At 41.4% G+C, this 25,914-nt stretch overlaps 1 protein-coding gene across 3 annotated transcripts in view; it reads right to left on the bottom strand.

The window, feature by feature from the left end:
• Window positions 1-25,914, bottom strand: part of stxbp5a (syntaxin binding protein 5a (tomosyn)) — a 129,094-nt gene that overhangs the window by 60,094 nt on the left and 43,086 nt on the right. For all 3 annotated transcript variants that reach the window (XM_051960867.1, XM_022211998.2, XM_051960868.1), the window contains 3 exons: window positions 21,076-21,157; window positions 19,613-19,713; window positions 4,807-4,941 (listed from right to left, as the gene is read on the bottom strand). In XM_051960867.1, the coding sequence (XP_051816827.1) occupies window positions 4,807-4,941; window positions 19,613-19,713; window positions 21,076-21,157 (318 nt within the window). The remainder of the gene's footprint in view (window positions 1-4,806; window positions 4,942-19,612; window positions 19,714-21,075; window positions 21,158-25,914) is intronic.

The raw sequence follows: 25,914 nt of genomic DNA, 5'->3' as shown, positions 1-25,914 counted from the left end.
GCTTGTTCTCATGGCCACGGGAAGAGCTTTGAAATGCTTTGCTGAAGGAATGGTAAAGGAAAAGGCATGTAGGAAAAGGCAGGTGAAGGAGAAAAAAGTGGAGGATAAACTTGCAAAAAAAATGAAAGATATAACTTGCCCTTTAGTTAGAGGGCACTCTGGTATCTACCTCTCTATCACTCGCATCTACTCACTGCCTTATAATTAACTACCTCTTTCGCCTATTTTTTTTGTTAATTGGAAACCTTTCCCAAGCTACCTTTCTCTTCCCGCTTATCTGCGCAACTTCTTTCATGTGAATGCTTTGCCCTCTGCTACCTGCATTTACACCAATCATCCACTGACAGGTTAAGTGAATACCATTAAACACCTTTTTATAATGCAACCTTCTGCTGGGAAACATTGAGTCCTGACATTCATGTGGATGTTTGAAATGTACCATACACCTACGCAATGCAGATCAAGCAACTCACCACCCACCTATGGCAACAGCAGTCCTTGATGCCAGTTATTACCCTCAGGAGGACAACGCACCTCGACACACCGCAAAAACTGCTCAGATGTGGCCCAGGGAACACGACACAGCTAAGCTGTTCACCTGGGCCCACACTCCCAAGATTCAAATCTTATTGAGCATCCGTGGGAGGTGCCAGGGTAAGCCGGATCTAGGTAGGTCCCACCCTGCAACCCACAGGACCCACAGAATTCACTGGTAACATCCCCAGAGGTCCTGTGTCCATGCCTCACTGGGTCAGAGGACTTTTAGCAGCATAAAGGAGACCAACACAATATTAGGCAGGTGGTCATAATGTTATGCCTGATCGGTGTGTACCTTCTGTCACCACTCCATTCCTCTCCTGCATCACTCTTCCTCTCTGCACGTCCTTTTCCCCAGGCAAAAGCCCTGTCTCATCCATTCCACTCGTCTAACTCTGTCACACACTCTTTCTCCTCCTCCTCCTCCTCCTCTCTCCCACCACTCACTCTCGCCTTCCCTCCCCTGCAGTCCTGTCGACGAGACGAGACGTCTGTGTGTACCATACACTGATCTCGGCAGACACCTGTTCCACCCCCTCCTCTCCCTTCCCCTGCCTCCTCTTTTGCCTCAGACACACACATCTACACGCACATGCTCAGAAGAGGATGAGGGGGAAAGCGTGAAGCAAAACGCTCCGGTGAATAATTTAAGTCTCTACAGCAGGGAACCAAAATGGAGCCTGTCAAGCTGACAGATCCATTGAAACAGCAAAGAGACAGGTTGCTCACTATCTGGAATCTGATACTGCGCCGGGAAATGATACACTGACTAATGATCCTTTCTTATCTCATTATAGTTAAACCACAATAACCTTTCGAAAGGTAAAATGCAGATTACACAGCGTTCCTCACCTCACTTTAAGTGTTTTCAAGGTGAGTCAACGGAAACTCAGTGTTCCAGAGCCAGCAATATGAACTGAGTGAATGAATGAGTTCAGATATTGATCTGCAAGGGGACTTCAAAAAGTTGTCAGCCTCACCACGAAAACATCACAGGAGAAAGATTGTTCTTGCATTATTTTTCACCATAGACTCATTTTACTTCAATGCACTTGGTCCAACAATGTTCAAGCTTTACTATGCCCTTTCAGGAGATGGTCAAATCTTAAGTCTTCAGATCCTACTCTGCAGCATGCATGACTTCATCATCAATCGAAAAATGGTCGCCACACAAGTGGGATTGTAGTTTAGGAAATGGACAGAAGTCAGACAGTGTAGGTCGGATAAGTAAGGTGCAACATTCAAAGCAACATTTTGCAGTTCCTGCCACCTGTGCTGTATGAATTGATTGAATGAATGAGTTCAAATATTAGCATATGAGAGCACTTCAAAAAGTTCTTAGCCTCACCACAAAATATCAAAGGATAAAGACTGTTCTTGTGTTACTTTTCAACATACACACGTGGACAAAATTGTTGGTACCCCTCAGTTAAAGAAGGAAAAACCCACAATTCTCACTGAAATCACTTCAAACTCACAAAAGTAACAATAAATAAAAATTTATTGAAAATTAAATAATCAAAATCAGCCATCACTTTTGAATTGTTGATTAACATAATTATTTAAAAAACAAACTAATGAAACAGGCCTGGACAAAAATGATGGTACCCATAACTTAATATTTTGTTGCACAACCTTTTGAGGCAATCACTGCAATTAAACGATTTCTGTATTTGTCAATGAGCGTTCTGCAGCTGTCAACAGGTATTTTGGCCCACTCCTCATGAGCAAACAGCTCCAGTTGTCCAGGTTTGATGGGTGTCTTCTCCAAATGGCATGTTTCAGCTCCTTCCACATATGTTCAATGGGATTCAGATCTGGGCTCATAGAAGGCCACTTTAGAATAGCCATTCTTGGGTGTTTTTGGCTGTGTGTTTTGGATCGTTGTCCTGTTGGAAGACCCATGACCTGCGACTGAGACCAAGCTTTCTGACAGTAGGCAGCACATTTCTCTCCAGAATGCCTTGATAGTCTTCAGATTTCATCGTACCTTGCACACTTTCAAGACACCCTGTGCCAGATGCAGCAAAGCAGCCCCAAAACATTACTGAGCCTCCTCCATGTTTCACCGTAGGGACAGTGTTCTTTTCTTCGTATGCTTGGTTTTTGAGTCTATGAACATAGAGTTGATGTGCCTTACCAAAAAGCTCCAGTTTGGTCTCATCTGTCCAAAGGACATTCTCCCAGAAGCTTTGTGGCTTGTCAACATGCATTTTTGCAAATTCCAGTCTCGCTTTTTTATGAGATTTTTCAGCAGTGGTGTCCTCCTTGGTCGTCTCCCATGAAGTCCACTTTGGCTCAAACAACGACGAATGGTGCGATCTGACACTGATGTACCTTGGCCTTGGAGTTCACCTTTAATTTCTTTGGAGGTTGCTCTGGGCTCTTTGGATACAATTCCAACGATCCGTCTCTTCAATTTGTCATCAATTTTCCTCTTGCGGCCACGTCCAGGGAGGTTGGCTACTGTCCCGTGGGTCTTGAACTTCTGAATAATATGAGCCACTGTTGTCACAGGAACTTCAAGCTGTTTAGAGATGGTCTTATAGCCTTTACCTTTAAGATGTTTGTCTATAATTTTTTTTCGGATGTCCTGGGACAATTCTCTCCTTCGCTTTCTGTTGTCCATGTTCAGTGTGGTACACACCTTTTCACCAAACAGCAGGGTGACTACTTGTCTCCCTTTAAATAGGCAGACTGACTGATTATGAGTTTGGAAACACCTGTGATGTCAATTAAATGACACACCTGAGTTAATCATGTCATTCTGGTCAAATAGTTTTCAATCTTTTATAGAGGTACCATCATTTTTGTCCAGGCCTGTTTCATTAGTTTGTTTTTTTAAATAATTATGTTAATCAACAATTCAAAAGTAATGGCTGTTTTTGATTATTTAATTTTCAATAAATTTTTATTTATTGTTACTTTTGTGAGTTTCAAGTGATTTCAGTGAGAATTGTGGGTTTTTCCTTCTTTAACTGAGGGGTACCAACAATTTTGTCCACGTGTGTAGTCTCCTTTAACTTCAATCCACTTGGTCCACTGAAATTCAAGCATTACGATTCCTTTGTGGAAGAAGGTCTCATCTTGAGTCTTCAGATACTACTCATCATCAATTTAAAAATTGCGACCACACAACTGGGATTTTACTTTTGGAAATGGACAGAAGTCAGATGGTCTAGATCAGGTGAGTAACAAAGTCCCATTTGGCTGCTTCTACCATCTGTGTTGTATGAATTGAGTGACTGAATTAGTTCAACTATTGATATTTGAGGATGCTTCAAAAAGTTCTCGGCCTCACCACAAAAACTTAACAGGAGAAAGATTGTTCTTGCATTATTTTTCAACATAAACTCCTTTTACTTCAACGCACTTGGATCAACAATGTTCAAGCTTTACTATCCCTTTTTGGAAGAAGGTCAAATCTAAAGTCTCGAGCATGCATGCACCTCATCATCAACCTGAAAAATGGCGACCATGCAATTGGGATTTTAGCTAAAGAAATGGACGGAAGTCGGCCGGTCTAGATCAGGTGAGTAAGGTGCAACAGTTCAAAGACACATTTTGCTGCTTCCACAATCTGTGCTGTTTGAATCGAGTGGTTGAATTAGTTCAAATATTGGTCTATGTGGGTGTTTCAGAAAGTACTTGGCCTCATCAAGGAGACATCACAGTAGAAAGATTGCTCGTGCAATATTTTTCAATGTAGTTTCTTTTGACTTCAAAGCATTTGGTCGACCAATTTTCAACCTTTACTATCGCATCTTGAGTCTCCAGGTACGACTCAACAGTATGCATGACATCATCATCAATCTGAAAATAGCTACCACAGAAGTGGGATTTTAGTTTGGGAAACAGATCGCATTGGGTGAGTAAGGTGCATGGGTCAACAGTTAGTCATATTTGGCTGTTTTTGCCACCTGTGGATGGGCACATTGTCCTGGAGCAACACCAACCAGCTCGAAGCCTTCCTCTCCTTTTGTCTTTGATTGCTTCAGACATTTAAGTTTGTTGGATGGTGATATAAGGCTTTATAAAAGACACTTATGCCCCCAAAGGTTGGAGTTATGCCACGTGTTTCAGGGTGAGGTCAAGAACTTTTTGTTCATCAGTGACTCAGTCTGAAAAATCCTTCAAATGACAAAAACGATACAGTAGCATGTTAAATCGTGCTGACTTTGAATAAAAAGAGAAGAAAAGCAAAGAACCTTCGGGATAGAAATCTGTGAGAGGGCATCAGGGGGTCAAAAAGCGGGCACGACCACTTACAGTTCAATGGCTTTGTTCCACATGATGACGTAGCCTGAGAGCATAAAGGACTCCACGTTGACAATGTGGATGTTTCCTCGTTCTGTGCCGATGTACAACCATTTACTCTGGAAGGGCAGGTGGCAGAAAGTTATTCTGTGAAAAGAGGGAAATGAGACAAGCGTGAGAAGAGAGAGGGTAAGACAGAAAAGGTGGACAACCCTCAACAGACAGAGACGTCATGAAAATCCCTCCACATCCTATTATAACCAGACACAGACTATGCAAAACTTGAAGAGGACTATTTACCACTCCACCAGGTCGAAGGCAGTCAAGATGAGAGCGTCGAAACCAAAGAGACTTTTTGAGTCATTCAATCAGCCCCTTTTTTCTCTACACCCACAGGATACACGAGGGCAAAGAGGCACCCATAATTCTCCTGTTTTCATTATCACCCCCGTCTCCTCCTTTCAACCATCCATCAGACTTAAGTTTAATGAGAGGTTATAAACCCTTCCCTCCTTAACTGTGGGTATCCATTCATCTTTTCATCCTTTTTTCATCATTTTGTACTTTCATCCATCCTCCAATTCAACCTCCAACCCATCTGTGGAATAATAATGTACAACCTTGGTAATCCAGCTCTGCTAATATTTCAAGGTCGTTCAGCTCCCCTAGTGATCCTTTAGATTCTGCATGGTGGGTTTGAGCCACAGCTGTGGACTTTAGTGGTTTGTATCTATAAGACAAAGCCCACAAGATTCACCAGCTGGGGAAGCCATCCATGTAGGAGGAGGAATTAAGCTGCGTTCACTTTATTTTGATAGCGCTTTCTTCTTGACTTGGATTTCCAAGTGAAGGACAGAGTGGAGGATTTCCTCTGCAATCCTGACAGATTAGTTCATATTTAGTCACTCAACACAACAAGTTTAATATTTGAATGTAATATCTCCTGTCAAAGACGGATTAAGCAGACACGGCATGTCAAGGAAATAATACATTAAAATGAAATAAAGTATGTTTTTCACTTCCAATCAGATTATGTTGAAGGCAATGAATGAAAAAAAAGAATCCTGACACTGAACATAAAACGAGGCTCTCTGCAATGTTTTTAAAGAAAGATCAAAATTAGACTATAGTTTCAAAAACTTTTGAAGATGTAAAGTATGTAGCTTATTGGTCTAGGGTATAATTCTCGCTTCGGGTGCGAGAGGTCCCGGGTTCAAATCCCGGACAAGGGGTAGTAATTTGCAATCAAGTGCTAAATCAATGTTGGACAATTCAGAACACTTGATTGGATAATTATCTGAAACACAAGATTTGCTGGTGGGTGGAGCCACATGTAAAGAATCTTTGGATATTTATCTTTCTGACAGCCATTGAACTACTTATCTGTGACATGCTGTTCTCTCAGTAAATTTAACTAAGTTTAAGCTTTACATTGTGATATTTCATCAAAATCACTTTACATGCATGTTTCGAAAATTGCCAGAAATGTACTCTTTGCATTCACCACAATAAGCAAAAAAAAAAACAAAAACATCTAAACGTTCTGTGTTCCTCGACACAACCATGAAGCCATGTCTGTAGTTATGACCAACAGTTATGAGACAAAAATTCTGGGATTTTTCAGCTGAACTGGGCTGAACTGCAGGCAGTGTTTTCGCAGAAAGTAGCAGACAAGCATGAATACACCATAAAAATGTAAGCAGTAAGATATTTATACACATTTTTGAGCTCTATTTCTAGCCGTGGTTTTGAGGTTTCCTCGATGGTGCAAGACTGTATATTGCAGAAAAAAAAGAGCCTGCAGTGAGTAAAAATGTGACAGGAGCCAAACTTACCCAGAAACCACTTGGTGTTCAGACGCTTAAAGCACAGGGACCCTAACACTGGGGACACAAGCCAGATTATCTGGGTCTCTTAGATCTAAGTCAAATAATTGTGCCCACATATGCAACAAAGGGATGTTGTTGGTCAGCGATATCTGACTGCATCTCCTTTAAAACCTATTTGGCAAAGCAGTTGAGTAGCACGTGAATGAAAAACATACGTACGGGTAACATACAAAACCTAAATCTGTGTAAAGATGCCCTTGCAGTGACTTTCAGTGTCTGTCCTGTATATTTAAATCCTCAGAAAGCTTCCCTCTCTGCGAGGCTACCTCATGCTGTTTCTCTAGAGATGCATTGAGATCAGCAGTTTCTACTATAACGCACACATACACACATCTTCCCTCTCTTCCCCAAGGCTCTGCTTGAACACAAGAATATATTCATATTTTTGGAGAGGAGTCAGACTACTTGACATAAATCCCATCCACACCATCCAAAATGTGCACAGATACACATAAAACAATATTCAAAATGTACAGTTTACACGGTCATTTTTTTCTGCATCTCATTCAGTTTGAAAAACATGAATAAATACAGCAATAACACTACAATTAAATGTCAGATGTCTGCTTTAATTTGAGTAGGTTTATGTCAATGCAGAAAGAAGTGTGTGCCGGAGGTGTAGCCTTTTTAACGCAAAGTGCCAATGTTTAGGAGTAATTGGACAGATGTACATTAAGTCCGATACATTAAATATTTAGTGGGAACTTCTGTGCAGAGAATAACTGCTGTAAGCCTTTTTGACTTTGATAAATATTACCAGACACTTTGCATCTTCCCTAATGACATGCTGGTCTGTAGGTTACATTTAGCAGTAACTGCTTGGGTTGGTCAAAAATGGACAAGTTGCACAAGTTCATTTACTGTCAGGTGACATGGGTTTTCATGAAAGCCTTTCTTACATAGTATTTCTGTATATTGTTTTGCCAAACATGTTTCTGAGCAAATCTAATTGCTACCTGACATTTTCTTGATGTCAACCACCCAAGTTGCCTAAAGATAAACAAAATCAGTCCATTTATGTAAGAACTAATGAAATACACTGTAAAATATGATATTAGCTGTATATGACCATGATTTTTAGGAGACAAGGCTGCAGCATTGTGAGTTGATGTAATTACAGTTGATCACTGAGATGCACATGTTTGTACAGATTTAGTTAACCAGAGAAGATGCAACGGAAACATGACTTTTCATGAGCACTTTTGGCATCTTTACACCCAAAGAGCAAGCCAGTCTACTAGATTTAACATCCTTTTGCATCTGCATAAACAGACTCCTGCCTCTTCTATGCACATGAATACTGGTGAACTATTATCTTTGCGGAACAAATGTGGTCGGAACAAACTCAGAGATGATCGTAGGAAATCAACAGTAGAACTTACGGCTGTGTTTAATAGTGAAAGCAAGAGCATTTCCACATGCACAATGAGAACTGAACTCAAAGGATTGGGACTAAACAGCTGTGTAGCTCTAAGAAAATCACTGATCAGCGAGGCTAATCAGAAAAGAAAAAAAAAACGCTTCAGTATGCTAGGTAGAATAAAGATTGGACTCTGGAGCAATGGAAGAAGGTCATGTGGGCTGATGAGTCCAGATTTACCCTGTTCCAAAGTCATGGGCTCACCAGGGTAAGAAGAGAGGCAGATGAAATGACAGATTCATCATGGATAGTGACTTACAATCTGGGGTTGGTCAGGTTCAGCAACATTATCTTCCCAAAGAATGAAGTCAGGCGATTACCCGAATATACTGAATGACCAGGGGCCTCATTTATAAAGCTTGCGTACGCACAAAACAGGGCTAGAAAGTGGCGTACGCCACTTTCTACGCAAAGGTTGTGATTTATAAAAACAAACTTGGCGTGAGAATGTGCGCACCGGTGAGCCAACCTTGATTCTTGATGCTTGCTTACGCACAAAACAGGGCGTAAATCACAAACTTTGCGTAGAAAGTGGCGTACGCTGTGTTCGTTGTGATTTCTAAAACAAACTTGGCATGAGAATGTGCACACCGGTGCGCCAACTTTGATGCTTGCTGAAGCACATTTTGGAGACGGAGGGAACGGCAGTGCCGGAGGGTGAAGTGGCGAATTGAAACCAGATTGATCTCAAACCTTTATTGTTATCACATATTAGACTTGTAGAGCCGGATAATCATAAACCCTCATTGTTGTAGATGTTCATATAGTGCGCCATTCGGCCGACGACTGTATTTGCAGAACTATGTTCATATATTAACAGGGGCGGATTGAACGTTATTTCATTCGGTCGTTTGACCGAAGGGCCGGTATCTGGGGCTGGTGCGGTGATCTTTATTAAATAATTTTGTTTACTGATCACCCGGCGCCGGTAAGGCTCATCGGGGAAAGCAGAAGACCCATTTGCAGGGGTGGTCTCCGACGCAGTGGCCCGGGTTCGATTCCTGCCCGCGGCACTTTTATGCATGTCTTCCCCCTACTCTTCTCCCCATTTCCTGTCACTCTTCACTGCAACTATCACAGTAAAAAGGCAAAAAAAAAGTAAAGAATTTTGTTTATTTATCCATATGCGGCCGAATGGGATGAGCGTCCAACCATTAATCAGCCCTGTACAGGCACACAGGCCCACATGCTTCACACCACAACCCCCGAGTGAAAATGAATTTGTCTATGTGAACCGAAAAAATGTACATTCAATCAGTTTACAAATTATTTGTACATCGGACATGATCATAACAAATTTAGTGGCAGGGTGGCCTGGGTCAACACATGACTCATTCATCCTGACGCACAGCAGTGAAAACACTGCCGGCTGGCGCTGCGTGAAATGCCGTGGATCCCGCAGCTTATCTATATACAGATACATTCATGAGTTACTTTGCATTGACCATTCATGGTAAAATGTGGGTGTGTTGTGGGCGGAATGTGAGGTGGATCCACCTGTGCAATCTTCCAGCTGGTGTCTGATTTATCAAGAAATTGCATGCAGCTGTGCTTACGCAAAGTTTTATAAATCAGGGGTGAAGGGCATACGCCCTTTTCGTATTATCGGCGTACGCAAACTTTAGTATGGATCCTACGCAATGTTTTATAAATGAGGCCCCAGGTCTTTCCATCAGTGGAGTTTGGTATGGGCATGATCCAAGATGATGATGCCAGGATTCATGGGGCTCACATTGTGAATGAGTGGATCAGGGAGGATGAGACCTCATTTCCACACATGGACACCACAGAGTCCAGACCTCAGCCCCACTGAGAATCTTTGGGATGTGCTGGAGAAGACTTTGCGCAGCGGTGCGACTCTCCCATTATCAGTATAAGATCTTGGTAGAAAATTAAGGCAACTGTGGACAGAAATAAATGCTGTGGCATTGCAGAAGCTTATCAAAACGATTCCACGGCAAATGTATGTCGTTCTCAGAGCTAAAGGATGCCCAATAAAATAATAGAGTGCGATTTTTTTTGGATGTTCAGTGTATTTCAGAGGGATTATTTAGTGTCCATTTGTCTCTGTGCCAATATGAGTTAATGTAACTGCACATGCACCATATGTAACATAAATATGTTTGATCTGTGAATGCACCCACATAGAAGCTAACTAATTAAGTGTTCTGAGAGCCAGTGTGAGAGGGCCAGCTGAGAGGCAGTGTCAGGAGCATAATTATACAAATTTGTTCACAGTTTGTTAGTGCGTGCGTGTGTGTGTCTGTGTGTGTGTGTCAGTTTCTCGTGTGTGGTTGTAAATATGTGCCTGGTTGTTTATGCAGTCGTACTCGTTTCGCTGTGTTCACACTTGTACGTGCACGTGTCTCTTGGTGAAATCTCCAGCTTCAAGTGGTCACGACACACAAAGGCAGCTGCCAGCTTGGAGGCTCAGGGCCAAACACACTGCCTCAGAAATGACAGACGCCGGCCACACAGCGCAACTCTGAGACTGACTGCACTGTGGGCTGCACGTATGACAGCACGGTTCACTGCAAACCAACTGGGGAGAAGTGATTCTTCAGAATATCCTCTTTCGTGATGCACGGTTTTACACGACACGCCAATCAATGAGGATCATCCTTGGAAATGGAGTAATTTGTTCCCGCCGTCATTAGAAATCACACGCTTTGATCTAAAGTGCCTTGATCTAGTGATACTGTCCTTTTTCTGAATAACTTTTAATAAACTACCCCTGAGCACTGACCGCTAACTGCTGAATGGCTGACGAGACAGTAATGTGGTATGAAAAGGGTATGGTTCCAGGAATAACATTGTGTCTCTGCTGCAGTGAAACAGTGGCAGGGCACAAAATTTTATGAGTGTCACGATATTTAACCCTCTGAACTCCAAGCAGTTTCTGGGCGGTTTATGCTCTTGTCACAATTTTACTTGCCGCAGGCAAAAATTTCACTGCAACATAAAATCCTGCACTTTTCTGGAAACAACGCAACGATGGCTAGAGGTAAAAAGAGTTTGAAAAATGTCTTCTGTGCAGTATAACACAGCTGAAATGCCATAGACTTTAAAAATAAAAACACTTCCATACTTGCCTCCTATCGGCTCGGTTTAAGCACAGCCTGCAGTTCAGCCCATGTCAGCTTAAAACACACACGTTTTTGTCAGTAATTAATTCACTGTTTCATCGAGGAGCACAGATTTACAGATACAGAATCTGGTTAAAGTCAAAAATCCATGCATGGCAAATTTTAAATGTGAATTTTTATTGAATATCACAATTTTAAGGTTTAGTTTTGGTTGATTTTCCCAACAAAATGGCACATAAAAACTAAATCATCATTGTGAAGCTGAAGGTTTGTTTATTCTTCCTCATTTCACAGTTTTTGGCTCTGACAAATGGTGTCACTTTGGCAAATTTTTAAGAAGAAAACATGCGTTTTAAACCTACTGATGGGTTTTGGTTTGAAAAGGTTCAAACTGTAATGTATGCAGACATAGTAAGATGCAGAATTATGGTGGTGTGTGCAATAACAACAGGGAGAGTAATAGCCTGGACATAAATATTAAAGACACTAAATATTGATTAAACACTAAATGTTAATTGTCTCTTCATAAAATGTCCATCAGGTTAATAATCTTTTCTTAAACAAGTCCGAGTTTTGAGTAATTAAGATTGTAGACAATCCTTTTGTCACTGTTTGGAATGATGATTTCACACTATCAAAACCGGGCGACTATTAAGCTACAACAGCAGCAAAAAACAGTTGATAAACTGTTGAATACCATTTAGGCACAGCACAAATTGCCCATCACTAAGAAAGCACAAATCAAATAGAAGTCAATGACACACAGTATCCATTTGGCAAGCCTCCAAAGCGGATAGAGTGCCTCTTATCTGAGATGCTAGAGACCCCAATGTACCACAGGGTCTCAATTAACAGGAATCTAATCTAATATCGGACTGCATACACATGCACAAACACACACAAGTACTGATTGTCTCTACAGCATCTCCTGAGCACTTTTGCCCTCTCTGCCGAGATCCAAATCTGTGCCTTTATCAGAAATGAAGCAAAGCAGAAGTTAAGTCACCCTCACATGTTTTTAATGCATGCGCATTTCCGCAGTAACAAGGTTAAGTTGGAGAGAAAAGAAAGACGGTAGGAAAAAATGCTGAGGAGGGAATTAAACCCTTAAATCAACAGCCTTGCGGCAATTTTAATCAGTCAAATATCTTTGATTAAACTGCTGAAATGAATAATTTCTTCGCATTTTAAGTCATTTAACTGATGCTTTACCAATGCCAACAAACTAGTCATAGAATAACTTAAGGCGTTACAGCTTTAAAAAAAAAAATGTTTTAATGCAGATTTTGACTCCTGCTGGGATAAAACCTGGGAGATATCAATATGAAGGTAGAATGATCAGCTTTCACAAGCAGAGATTCAAGCAGCTTTAGCCAGAAACATTGAGTTTAAGAAGAGTTTTTGTCCCAAAAAAACCCCCCAAAAAATCTTTTGAATCTCCAACGAGCAAAGTAAAAGTGCAGAGATCAGGTCTCATTATGTTGTACGTGTACATCCCCCCCCCCACACACACACACACCATTATCTCCCATCATGTCACCCCGTGTTGATGATAGCATCCACATCTGCAGTGCATTCCTGCGAGGCCGGGAGGTGACGAGAGCATCCTACGCCAGAATGACTCGGCAGGATTTCTTTTTGCGCTCCCTCCGTCCCCACATTCCTTCCCACAGACTGACTCACTGCTCTCTGGCTGAGGCCCAGTCTGTCTCAACTCCTCCTCTCCTCTCCCTTCTCTTCTCTCCTCTCCTCTCTCCTATGGTGCCTGTGATCTGATGTGAATGGATGCTGATGCTGGGGGGCTTTCTGCAACACTGCTTTCACCCATCAACTCAAATTCTGAGCAGGGGAAGGAGGGGGGGGGGAAGAAAGATCTGCTGAGAGTAATGGAACGGGCCCAATGATGGTAGGCAGCCTATGGATTTTGAAAAGGTGAAATAAGGCTATCCAGAAAATAAATGCACAAAAAGAGGAGGAATTGCATGATGTTTTAGCTTATACATGGTAGCCGGTATATGAGCACACATTGTTAGCAAGATGACTGCACCCAGTCAATACATCTATTAAAGGGATAGTTTCATGTTTTGGGTGATAGAACTGATTGCTTTCTTGCTAAGAGGTACTGCAGATAACTAAATTGGTTACACCTATGTGATTGTGACTTAAAAACCAAACATAAGCCAGCTTAGTTTACCAGGTAGAAACCAAAAACCTCCCATTTTATATTATAAAATATGTCCACAATAATATTAGTAACATGTTGTAACATGTAAGAACATGTTATATCTTGGTCTGGTCTTATTGTACAAAGAAATGGTAAATAGTCTGTAATTATATAACATTTTTCTACCTTAGTGGTACTCAAAGCCCTTTATAATGTGATTCTCATTCTTATCAGTGGCAACAGAGAAGCCGTGCAAGTTGCAACCTCAGGTTTAGTGTCTCGGTCAAGGATGCTTCGACATGTGGAGGGATTCAATCACCAACCTCACGACTGGTCGACAACCCGCTCTGCCACTTGAGCCATAGCCGCCCAAAATGAACATACAAACAACACTTGGAGGAATAAAGTACATACTGGAACTGTTCGGAGTAGTAAGCCGCAGATGAACTGGTAATTAACTACAGGTCCGGCAATCTTAAATTGTAGGTGATCTTTATTTTTTGGAATAGCATCTGCTTGTTAGAAGAAGCGGGCACAGAACATGCCATTAAATAGATACCGGTGAGCAATGTCCAAATTTTCCTTCACCACCGGAACTAAGCAAAAGCAGGACCAGTTATGACACTATTAGGACAAAGCTCACATCATTAAGGTGTAACCTATTTTATCGATCGAAAGACAGCACAGCAGAGAAAGACTAGCCATGAGTGGATCACCATCCTGAAAGAAGAACTGCTGTGAACTCTTCTTATCAGAAACTACGTGGACTGTGATGTAAATAGTTGCAGTTTAAGCTAGTTGGGTAAGTTGAGTCCAAGAGCTCTATCTCCAATGCAGTGTTGGGATTCCAACTGAATACCTTTACTGATTAACTATATGGCAGTTGTCAGTTTCTCCACCATATAAGCCTCTGGTGTTACTGTTCTGTCTAAATTGTTCCTTTAAGTTGTACTCAACAAAAGCTGACAGTTAAGTTGACAAACTTAGTAACCAATTTTAGTTGTATGTGCAATAGCACTTTCATTTCACTAAGGCTGTCATTGCTGCACTGTGTCGGGCTAGCTGGGGCTGCCCATTTGAAAATAGTAACTCACTACCAAGCGAAACAGCTTAAATTGCTCAAGATCTTGTTCATGAGTGATGTGAAAATGGAGCATGAAATAGACCGATGGAGTGGTGCAGCATCAGCAGTAATGCAGGCGTTGTACCGGACTGTCGTGGTGAAGAGGGAGCTGAGCCAGAAGGCAAAGCTCTCGATTTACCAGTCGATCTACGTTCCAATCATCACGTGGACATGAGCTCTGGGTAGTGACAGAAAGAATGGGACTGCAAACACAAGCAGTCCAAATGAGTTTCCTCCGACTGGGTGAGAGGCTCGGATATTTGGAAAGAGATCGGAGTAGAGTTGCTACTTCGTTGTGTTGAAGCCAGCTGAATTTGTTCGGACATCTGATTAGGACACCATCTGTGCGCCCTTCTTTCGAGGTTTTATGCCCATGTCCAAGTGGAAGGAAACCCTGAGGTAAACTTAGAATTGACTAGAGGGATTACATGTGGGATTTGCCTTGACCCTGCCTTCACCCTAACTCAAGTGGAATAGACTCCAGACCCCTCAGAAACCCTACAGAGGATAAATCGGTGTATAGAAAATGGATAGATGGATGGATTGGCATCAAGAAGAAGATGCCGGAATATTCTGATGCCACCTTGACCTGACTCCAGACAAGCAGAAGAAAATGGATGGATCAATGGTCGGATTTTTTAGGACTTAGGAGGAGGCAGGTCATATGTTCCCTTTCTGGGTGTTTCAATTTCCCTAACTGCCACTGCTACGTAGTCAGCTACCTGGAATCATGTCCCCTTTTTCTGAGTAAAGAGATTGAAGATCATTTGCTGTCGATCATTTGGTCTCTTTGTGCCCTATGACAGCATCTCTGTAGCAGTTAATGATGATTATCCAGCTGGTTTTATAGGGTGGAAACTCAACCCGCGTCAAAGCAGTGGAGACATGAATCACCACTTAAGAGCGAAAATAGGATGCAGCGATGTGTGAGTTGGGCCTGTTAGTCTGAAGATGAAGTGGCAGACAGTTACATACATAACTATTCATGGGATCACATGAGTTCAACTTAATCTGGGGGAAAACTTGTGATTTTGATTGTAGATCGTGATTCTAGATAAAAAAAAATCATCATGTGATCTTTAGCTGTAACCACTCAATCGTACTAGCAGACATACTGCACAGCATGGCAGCAGTGAAAAATTGTTGTTTGTTACACTATGCAACTCCCTCTAACCCCCCCCCCCCCCCCCCCCCCCCTTAAAAGAATTCTCCATAATTCCAGAATTTAGGTACAGATATGATTGTTTTGATCTTCTCATCTGACATACAAAATAGTAATTTGTTTAATTTGACAAAACTAAGTGTTCCTTAAAATGCAGATGGATATCAACACTTTTCCAAGAAAAATGTCCATGCAAAAAAAACAACAACAAATAGTTACTGATATTCCTAGGAGTGTCTACGTTGTTAGGCTGAGGTTGTTTAAGCCTGTGTGTCATTCTGTTACACTCTGTTAGCTGGGCTGCCGAGGCTGTTCTGGTTGGGTGACTGTCCTTTTGTTGATTGAGGAAAAGGTTGCCTTGTCCTTTACACCTTGACAAGTTAACAAAGAGGTTCAAACAAACAGTCAGTGAAGAAGAAGAAGATAAAAGCAGTGGTAAAAAGCCGGGACAGATTCGGCAACCAAGACTTTTATTCGTTGTACAGATCTGTCCGATTTAATCCTGCAACGTGTGGGCCTTAAAAATGGTTGACACTGTCTCTTGGCCTCACTTCAACAGTCACTCTGAACTTCAGATACTTTGAACTGTATCGCTGTCTGGAAATGTAACCTCTTGTTATTTCATTTGACAACTATTTTAAAAAGATAGGACTCACACAACACAGAGGTGTCCAACTGTCATAAAAATAAACAAAGCAGAGAATGGAGATGCAGAGATTTTTGTCGCCTTTAATGCCTGAGGATCTTTTAAAAGCTTATCAGATTGAAAGACACTTGGCTAAACAGTGTGATACGAAAGCTGCAATAAAATGGGTCCAACAAAACCCTGATGGTCCTATTAACTGTGGAGGTTGCCCCCCTGGGGCAGTCATCATAATAACAACTTTAGAAGACTGCGGAGGTGTATATCAGTATACTGAGAGGGAAAATTGAGTGCTGATATGCAAACACTTGAAAATAATTTAATACCCATGTAAGACACGATTACCTTTCACATAAAACATTTCATATACTGCTTGAATAAAGACAGGACTGAAAAGTCTGTTGCCAAGTAGGAATTTATATTTGATGCAACATTAAATCTGCAAAGGTATATGATTTCTACACAGCACACAGCTTACTCTAAGCAAATTTGAATGGTGAAAATCTATACATGCATGCTAAGAGGTATGAGGTGGTAACATATTAAAGTAATGTCAAATTCTTTTTTTTTAAAATCGGTTTAATGTATCAGCTATTATCCATCTCTCCACACATGTTTACTCCTGTTCAAGGTCCTGAGAAGTCCAGCGGCCCAGCTCCCAGCTCCTAAAGGACTCACAGGGATGCATCTGATGACTTACAACATGGATCAATGCACCCTCGCCTATTATTTTATATGTAAGCCCATAAAGCTATCCTAAAGCACATCATCACAGGTTGGCGACCACTAACATGCCAAGATACACAACTGCACTACATTCCCTAGCATCAATACTTGTCTGTGTTCAAGCAGCAGTTTTCATTACTTTCTCGATCAGAGCATCAACTGTGTCTGGTATGTAAGTCAACTGATGCACGTCAAATGATGTAATGCTTTGTGACACAGCTGGTGTTTGTTGAACCTAACACATTAACACCTAAAGGCAATTAAGTTTCTAGTTCACATGAGCTGTATGCCTTTGGGAAGCAGGAAGAAACCAAAACCTGAAAAAAAAGATGCAAACTTGTGTTACCATCAAGTTGAGTTATTGCAAGCTGTCAAATGGTATTCTGAGACAGCAAAGCCCTTAAGTGAAACTGTTGTTAAGGGTGGAACAGCTAGTCTGATGTTTGATGCTGACATCAACCGGTAAGGCTGTCTCATGGGGTCAGGTATTGGCATTTTCCCCTCCACATGCATTCAGTTCTGCATGGACAGCAACTGAGTGATTTAACATTTTAAAGGACTGAGAACACTCTTCTTTTTTACGTTCCATTAAACTCTTAACTAGTCTTCCTCACAATCTTCTTCAGCAGTTATTTCCACTTATTTTAACTTAGTTTAACTTTCTTCTCTCCTCTACCCATTCCAAATGTGCCAAGTAATTTCGTGGCTCCTCTTTCCCATCTTGACATCTGTTAAGATGCACTGACTCCGCTCCTCTACGATGCTCTGTCTTGAGGTCATTGCGTTGGACGGCGATGCTTACTAAATGTCAGAGGCGCTCGAGCGCCTTCACAAGAACACAACCCGCCTTAAAAGCCGCTGCTGGCCACCTGTCCATCACATCAGCGTTGTCTCAGATCATCGGTTCTGACGTTTACCCCGTTCACCATTTTTCACAGTGACAGATTACTGGCCAATGATATGATTGGCTCTGATGGGTAATCACCGCATTTGTGATTGTAGGAGACAGTAAACGCCAATTTCCTTGAGGTGAGGTGATTCTGCACTTGTATCTCAGACCCTGAACAACCTTCACTAAAGATCAAAAATAATTTGAGGATTCTGTGATTGAGTTCTACACCTACTAATCAAGCAGTTTGGGAATGGTAAAGTAGGTTTACTGAGAAGAAAGCCACAATCACAATTTGTTAAGACAAATGCATTGGGAGACTCGAAGACACACTTGCATTTGGTTTGCACGACTAATTGACTAATGGAACAGATGGATAACCAGGTCCAAATGGGTGTTTGCAGTACTCTGCATATAAAGTAATGCAAACTAATTTTTAGAGCTGGTCTGAAGAGCAGAATTTCTAGGCTCCCGATATTTGGGCCCAATAAATGATGAATATCCGAATATTCATCTCGCCCGCGGCGATGGCGGCAGAGGGAAGAGGGTATTTATTGTCGGAGACTGACAGAGTTAGCATTAGCATGGATATCTCCGTCTTCGCATTTTGTCTTCTGTTTAGTGAAGAGTGACGGGAAAGCTCGCAATCTCTATACTAATATTCGGACATTACCACAACGACCGAATATTCGGATATTCGAGTCCAGCCCTACTAATTTGAGGCTTGACCCTCATGGTTGGTCAAATAGAAAGCCATGCCAAAGGTGATAACTCAGAGTAAAAATCTATATTTGTGCATAATCTATCCATCCAGTATCTATGCAACGCTTCCTCCTCATTTGGGTCATGAGGGGCTGGAGCCTATCCCAGCTGACTTAGGACGAAGGCAGGGGACCAGTCTATCGCAGGGCTACAGAAAGAGACAAAAAAAATCACACCTACAGACAATTTAGAATTACTGGTCAACCTTAGCAAGTTTTTGGACTGTGGGAGGAAGTTGCAATACCGAGAGAAAACTCACATATGCACAGGGAGAACATCCAAACTCCAAGCAGAAAGATCCCACTAAGGTCGGGACGCGAACCAAGGACCTTCTAACTGCAAGGCGAAAGTGGTAACCTCCAAGCCACTGTGCAGCCCTATTTGTACATAATGATCAACTAAAATAAAATCTCGGAACTTTATATTTTGCAATCCACTCACATTGGTTGCGTGTGTTTCTGTTTACAGCGTGCTTGTACATGTGGAAAAACCTGCTGGTGTAAACCTTCAGGTGTTTGGGCAGGCTCACACCTGCGCCCCAGCGAAGGGAAATCCTCAAAGGCAGAGTATGTGACCCAAATAATGAGAGTTTAGTTAGAGACCAACAGAGACAGAAACAGACAGAGAGAGAGAGAGAGAGAGAGAATCAGCCTCTCCGTCACCTCCTTTACCCTGCGCACAGCTTTGCAGACGCACAGACACATTTTCCAAATGAAATGCTGTCTGTTTGCATACAGTCTGAAAGCAAAAACTAACAGTTGACACAGGCAGCAAACTGTGATGCTCAGAAACCCACGAGATCGTGCTCATGTTGCACCAGACCAAGTGCGGGGAGCAGCTGAGCACAGAGAGGCATAACTGAGGGAGAAAAGAGAACCGATAGTGGCAGTGAGGTGGACACATCCACTCAGCAGATGGACTTTCTTTCTCTGCGGCTTTGTGGAAACTGCTTACCTCTCTCTGTTGAACTTAAGGGAGTGGAGGATGGCTGGTCTCTTCTGCCTCAGGTTCCACAGGTGGACACTGTCATCAGCCAAAGCACTAACCAGCGCTCCCTGTCATGACAGATTCATGGGCATGTCATTTAATGTTCAAAGGATAACACAGAGAAGCGCATTCAAGCAAAACACAGGCTACATGAAGATTATAACTGCAGAACTTTCCACAAAACAACCCAGACTGCACATTTTACCCTGCTAGGACGACATGCATTAGTCAGACTGCATTCTCAGGAAGCTTGGGCTGATTTTAAATCAAGCAGCTTCCTCCCAGGTAACGAGGATGATTCATAAGATGTATATGAGTGTACATGTGCGTGTAGGAGGCACTAAAAATCATCTCCGTCTCCCTGAGGGTTTGTTTTAGCTGCTGAGTCACAGTCAGACACACACACACGACTAAGCGTTAAATGCTGCACTTCTCATAAATATGATGTAAATCAATATCGTCTTGCCTTTCCAAAATGAATCAGAAATTCTGCTGGTGTATTTCCAGCTTGTCAATCATGACAAAAAAAAATGCTTTAGGACTTTTAGTGTGGCTTGCAGCTTAACGTGACACGCGGACGGAACTGCCTATTTTAGCTGATCGAGGGCTTACTAAGGACTGTGCCCTGATTTTGGATGCAAGCATGGAAAAAAAAACTGTTAAGGTGTCATACAGTTTATAATGATGATTTAAGCATGCAATGTCCTTCAGAGGAGACTGTTGCTTTCTTTCATCTCATAAAATATGTCAAACTATAAATGCATCACTAATTTTAATATTGTTTACCCGATGAGCCCGAGGCTATTTTCAGGGTAAATTTACTTTTATGCTCTTATCTTGATCATTATAAAGGCTAGCCATAAAAGTTGTAGCATTTTTTTTCAGAACAGTATCGGGTATCCAGCTCTGCTATCATTTGATTTAATATACTTGCACATTATTTATATTATCCTTTATAATAAAGAAAAATAATTCTGTATTGTGAAATTATAATGTTTTTAACTATATGTCAGCATAAAGAAATCTTTTATTAATTGTATAGAGGAAAGCGTCTGGAGCTGTTAATATCACAAACATGATAATGGGCCATGCAATGACTTAGAAATTGATAATAAAAAGTATATGTTTAGTGCTTAGTGGATTTTAAAGTCATTGTTTTATTCACTTAATCGTTCACATACGAGGAAAACCAGGTGAAAGTACAGAGTAGTGCTAGCCAGTCATACTGACACTAAAAATGCCTACATGCAATGTCATTCAAACCACCTTACTTTCAGCTGCTGTCAAATGGAACTATTTTTTTTAGGACATTTAGGTAAGAAAAGTCATAGGAAAAACATTCTTGAATCAGCTCAGAGGTTTTATCAAATCCCATAGCTTTGTCAGGTAGCACTGGTCTTACGAGAGTCATTTCTGTTTTTGTGGCCTACCTCATTGATGAGGAACTGTAGCTGGATGACGGCCGCTCCACTCTCATGCTGACAGTAACACTCCACTCCGGGACGACCAAACCTGGAAGGTTCTCAGTCAAGGAACTTACGGTTCAACGAAAGGAATTTGTTACCAGAACAATAATATCTGTTTCTGTTTGTGTGGGCATCCCATTATGTACTGCAACTGAATGAGGTGTCTGTGTTTTTTTAACCTCCAAGCATTTGAGGGTTTGGATAAGGACTGAAGCCACTCTTGGAGAAGCTTGAATTACTCAAACACTAAAAATCATTGGTACTAATTGATTTCATGGTACTTCTGTATAATCACATACACTACAGGTCAAGAGTTTGAAAGCAAGGCCAATACAGGCAGAACATTTCGAATCAAGTTTCTGTTCATGATGTCTTTCTCTAAAAAGTAAAAATAATTGTTTTAAAAAGTATGAACTGTTTGGATTTTGGGATGTATTTCCTGAATGATCAGACTTTGCTTTCACTGATATGCACCATTTTCCTCAATTTACCTTTAGGTATACATTGATGTTACAAGACAATTGCTGAATAAATGTTAACAAAAGAAAAGAAGGGCTTAGTTTGGGGGTTGAGAAGATTTGCAAGAGCCACAACTTCAGCTGCAAAAGTAAAAAAAACAAATCACAGTTTGCATTATTCACTTTAGCTCTTTGGCTTTTGAGTGTTTGCACACAAAAATACTCAATAAATCTCAACTGTATCCATATCTCTATGACTACCACAGAAATGTCTGGAGAGAAACAGCTGAGTAAAGAAACAAGAATGCATATACAAATACCTGATAAGTAGAGTAAAAATCTATTCTGATGAGTGACTCTTTATATAATAATAATGCTTATTTTGTTGAAAAGTACCCCAATAAAACTGTGATCTTTTTTGTACAAATGTGACCTTGCTTTCAAACTTTTGGCCTGTAGTGTACACCCATCAGTCACAATATTAAATAAAATGTATAACCTTGATCATCTGTTACAATCCAATTTTATGTTGGGAAAACCTAGGCCCTGTAATTCATGTAGATTTTATTATTTTTGCCTGTACTACTCACTTAAACATTATTGCAAACAAGCACATACCCCTCATTGGCAACAATACAGTCGTGACCTTGCCCAACAGGACAATGTGCCCCACCAACGAATGCGACTAAGAGCCCAAAGCTGTGCATAGTAGCATCACAGCAGAAAGCCTCAGGTCTACATATCCAATCCCCAGATCCCAGTCTAACTGAGTAACTGTAGAATGTGATGTTCAATTCCTGAGGGTACCACCTTGAAAGCCACAGCACCCAAAAGATTTGCTGCTAGTGTTCTGGTGCTAGACACCACAAGATTCCCTCAGAGGTCCCGTGTCCCAATGGGTTCAAGCTGTTTTGGAAGGCACAAGGGAGACCTACTCAATAATAGTAAAGTGGATTTAATGTTATGGCTAATACCATAATGAAAATGAAAAAACTAAAGAAAGTTTACAAAGTTTGGGATGATTTCATGATGAAAAAGTGCATCTTTTGTAAAACCAGAATATCCTGCCCCAATGGCACAACAGCAAAAAAAAGCACCTAGTCTACAGAGCTAACCCGAGGCCAGCACAAGGTAAAGTTGGCTTTACCATTTAGCATGAATCAACATGATCACTCGTCTAGCTGTAGTGACAAATCCAGTACAGGAGCATTAACATTCTGCTTCAACAGGCAACATACTGATAGCTAAGCTAGCAAACTGAACCTGCATTAGCTGTAACGTTACAGTCCTTTGTGGATTCACACACACAGACAGCTGCAGACACCACTTACAGAATGCTAGTTTAAGTTATACTTATGTTTAGTCGACTTAGAGTCTGCTTGGATGCTTCATTGTCACATACATGTAGTAGATCGGAATCTACATATTTCATGCATCCACACTCCTGCTATTAAGTCGTTTGAACTACTATAGAAATACAAAGTAGATTTGTCACTAACAGTTTAACTCACCATCTAACTAAATACTAATGTCAAATATTTCATCACAGGTTTACAACTGCTCCTTAATAAAGCAAAAGTTCTCATCCGATGAGCTGATGGAATGATCGGTAGACTACTAGATAACGAAAACAATAAACAGCTCGAGCCGTAGTTGGAAAGTCGCCAAACTTGGTTCAAGGTCATGACATTATGTTATTTTTATGGTCGACTAGCAGAGCTTGAATATATTCCGCCCTTTCAACATTGACACTACACCCTTTTAGACTCCACACACACCTCTGCATGACATTCCTATCTTTAAAATATTCCCCCATTATATGCCCTCTAGCTATACACCACAGGGATCCATTTTTACCAGGAAACATTTTATTATAAGAGAGCGTGCTCCTAATGAATTCACCAAATGCGATCCAGGAAATGCTGAACCACATATACGACTGCAGATTTACAGAAACAGTTACATTAGAAGAGAGCGCTTGCAAGAATTAAATATATAGTCAAAGCTCAATAAAGGGACATCGCTAGAACCACAGTGATGGAATAGAAATGTAACCGGGTAGAGGGGGAGAAAATGGAAATGGGTGGGGGGATATTCACAGAGAAAATTAATCAGCAGAGAAGAGATGGATATTATGCGAGCAGACGAGCAAATAATCGCAGAGAGGGATAGGGAGAGAGAGAGGACACAGTCAAACAGAGATCGACAAGTCGGATAAAAGATGCAGAGAGGAGAGAGAAAAGTGGCAGAAGGATGGAAGGTGGAAAAATGAGAGAAAGAAGGAAAGAGGAGGAGACTGACAGAGAGTAACGACTTTCCCTTCTTGAGAAGAGTGAATGGGTGAGCTTACTGATTATATCCATTCATTCTTCCCGTGAGCATAGGGACTGAGGCGGGGGGTGGCAATTTTTCATACGGGGGCACACAGAGGTGTAAGACCCCGGGGACGACACTATTGCTCATCATTAATGGGAAAGGGAAGGGAGGTGTTGTGTTTCTGCATACTGCCAGCTACTGTATACTGCCTGCAGAGCGATCCGACTACAGCACCATTAGACACACGCTGCTACTTATGAATGCAGATTTGCCGAGCTTACCCACACGTACGCACCTACATCTACATATCTGTGGAACCGGGAGATTGACAGAAAGGCAGAAGTAGAGACAGGCTGGTTTGATTAACCATTAAGTAGGGAAAAACGGCGTGACAATGACAATAGCGGCGACAACAGAACACCTAATGCAAAAACCAATAATCGAGCCTTTCTCTGCCACAGTACAAACTGTGCCTTCAGCCCCCAGAGAGGCACCAGCGTAATTTATTAAGTAGTAATGCATGTAATCATTCCTGAAGTGTGCTGCGGCTGAATAACGCCACCACATCAACAAGGTCATCACCACACACCTTGTTTTTTCAAAACCGAATGCCTGCCCCTCTTCTAGCTAATTTCCTTGGGCCTGAATGCACAATAAAGCACGTGTACATAAATGCACACACTATAAATATATGCTAAACAGTTCTTCCACAGCTCAATCAGTCCTTTGGTGGTTCACATATAGCTACATTTGACGACAAGGTGTTGTGTGAAAGCATGGTCAGCACTGTGCTTCAAGCTGCCACGGTCGATATTTCTATATTAACAATGGCTCAAATGGCTATATGTAAATCACAAGCGTCACCGATAGTGATGGTCACTTCTCACAGCTGTCAGCACCACTGTTTTCAGATACAGCATGGAGGTGTATTTAGGGAAGTAAGCGGTGAAAATAGTGGCGCATTTAGCCGCTAACGAAGCTGATATTTTCATATCAGAGTGGGTGGAGTCAAAAACAGGGCTAAAAGGACAGAGAATATTGGGCTAATGCGCATTTAGGTGGCTACAATCACAACACCATGTCATATAAATGTAGATAAGCAACCATTTGAAAACAAGTTAAACCCACTGTTTAGTATTTAACTGAGTGAGAAATTGTTAAAAACAGAAAGAATAATCAGTTCTTTAACCTTCTTACAGTCTGAAAAAAATAATTTGTGCAATGCCATACTGCCAGAAGCTAAACAGAACATGGTAATATTTCACTAAAACCACTTTACTAGAAATGTCTAAGTTAAATGTATCGAAAATAAATTGTTTTCTCTAACCAGATCCTGCAACAACAAAAATTCTGGTCTCCTCACCACAACTGTGAAACCAATAGTGCTATAGCTGTAACTACCTGACAAAAAAATAGGGATTCTTTTTGGCAAAATGGGTGTTGAACTGCAGGCTGTGATTTCACAAATGGCATTATAACTATGTCCTGCTGCACATCGGACATTTTTGAGTTCTATCTATTTTTATCCATGGTTGTAGTGGTTCCACAGAGGTGCAGGATTTTATACTGCAATGAAAAAAAAAAGAGCAAACAGTGAGTAAAAATGTGACAGGGGGGAAAAAATGCATAGACACTGCTTGGGTTTCTGTGTAAAGAGTCTTCAGTCCAGTAGAGAGCTTACAGTCAGTCCTAAATCACATCAGAGCAGATGCTGGTCCCCTCCAACCGCAATCAGATATCAAAGGTAAAGGACTCGCTTTGCTGCCTGAAAGCTACCCCTTGACTTTACAGATCCATTAAGCTTTGCCCTCCCTCCCCTTCAATAGGCAATTAAAGGACTGTATCTCTGCACCAGTGACCAGTGAAAAATCCAACAGGAGATTGAGCTGACTTTATCTGATTCACCAGCAGGGCACCACCAAAACAGCGGTGATCATATCTTCTCCAGGGCCAGTCACCAACATTATGCTCAGTCTCAAGAGCTTGGAATTTCTTACCCCCACTACCCTTGAGAGCTTAAGATCCATCT

Source organism: Acanthochromis polyacanthus, chromosome 16 (genome assembly GCF_021347895.1).
Source record: "Acanthochromis polyacanthus isolate Apoly-LR-REF ecotype Palm Island chromosome 16, KAUST_Apoly_ChrSc, whole genome shotgun sequence".
Classification (NCBI taxonomy): Eukaryota; Metazoa; Chordata; class Actinopteri; family Pomacentridae; genus Acanthochromis; species Acanthochromis polyacanthus.
The sequence above is the reverse complement of the archived record's forward strand: the minus strand, read 5'-3'. Positions and strand labels throughout refer to the sequence as shown.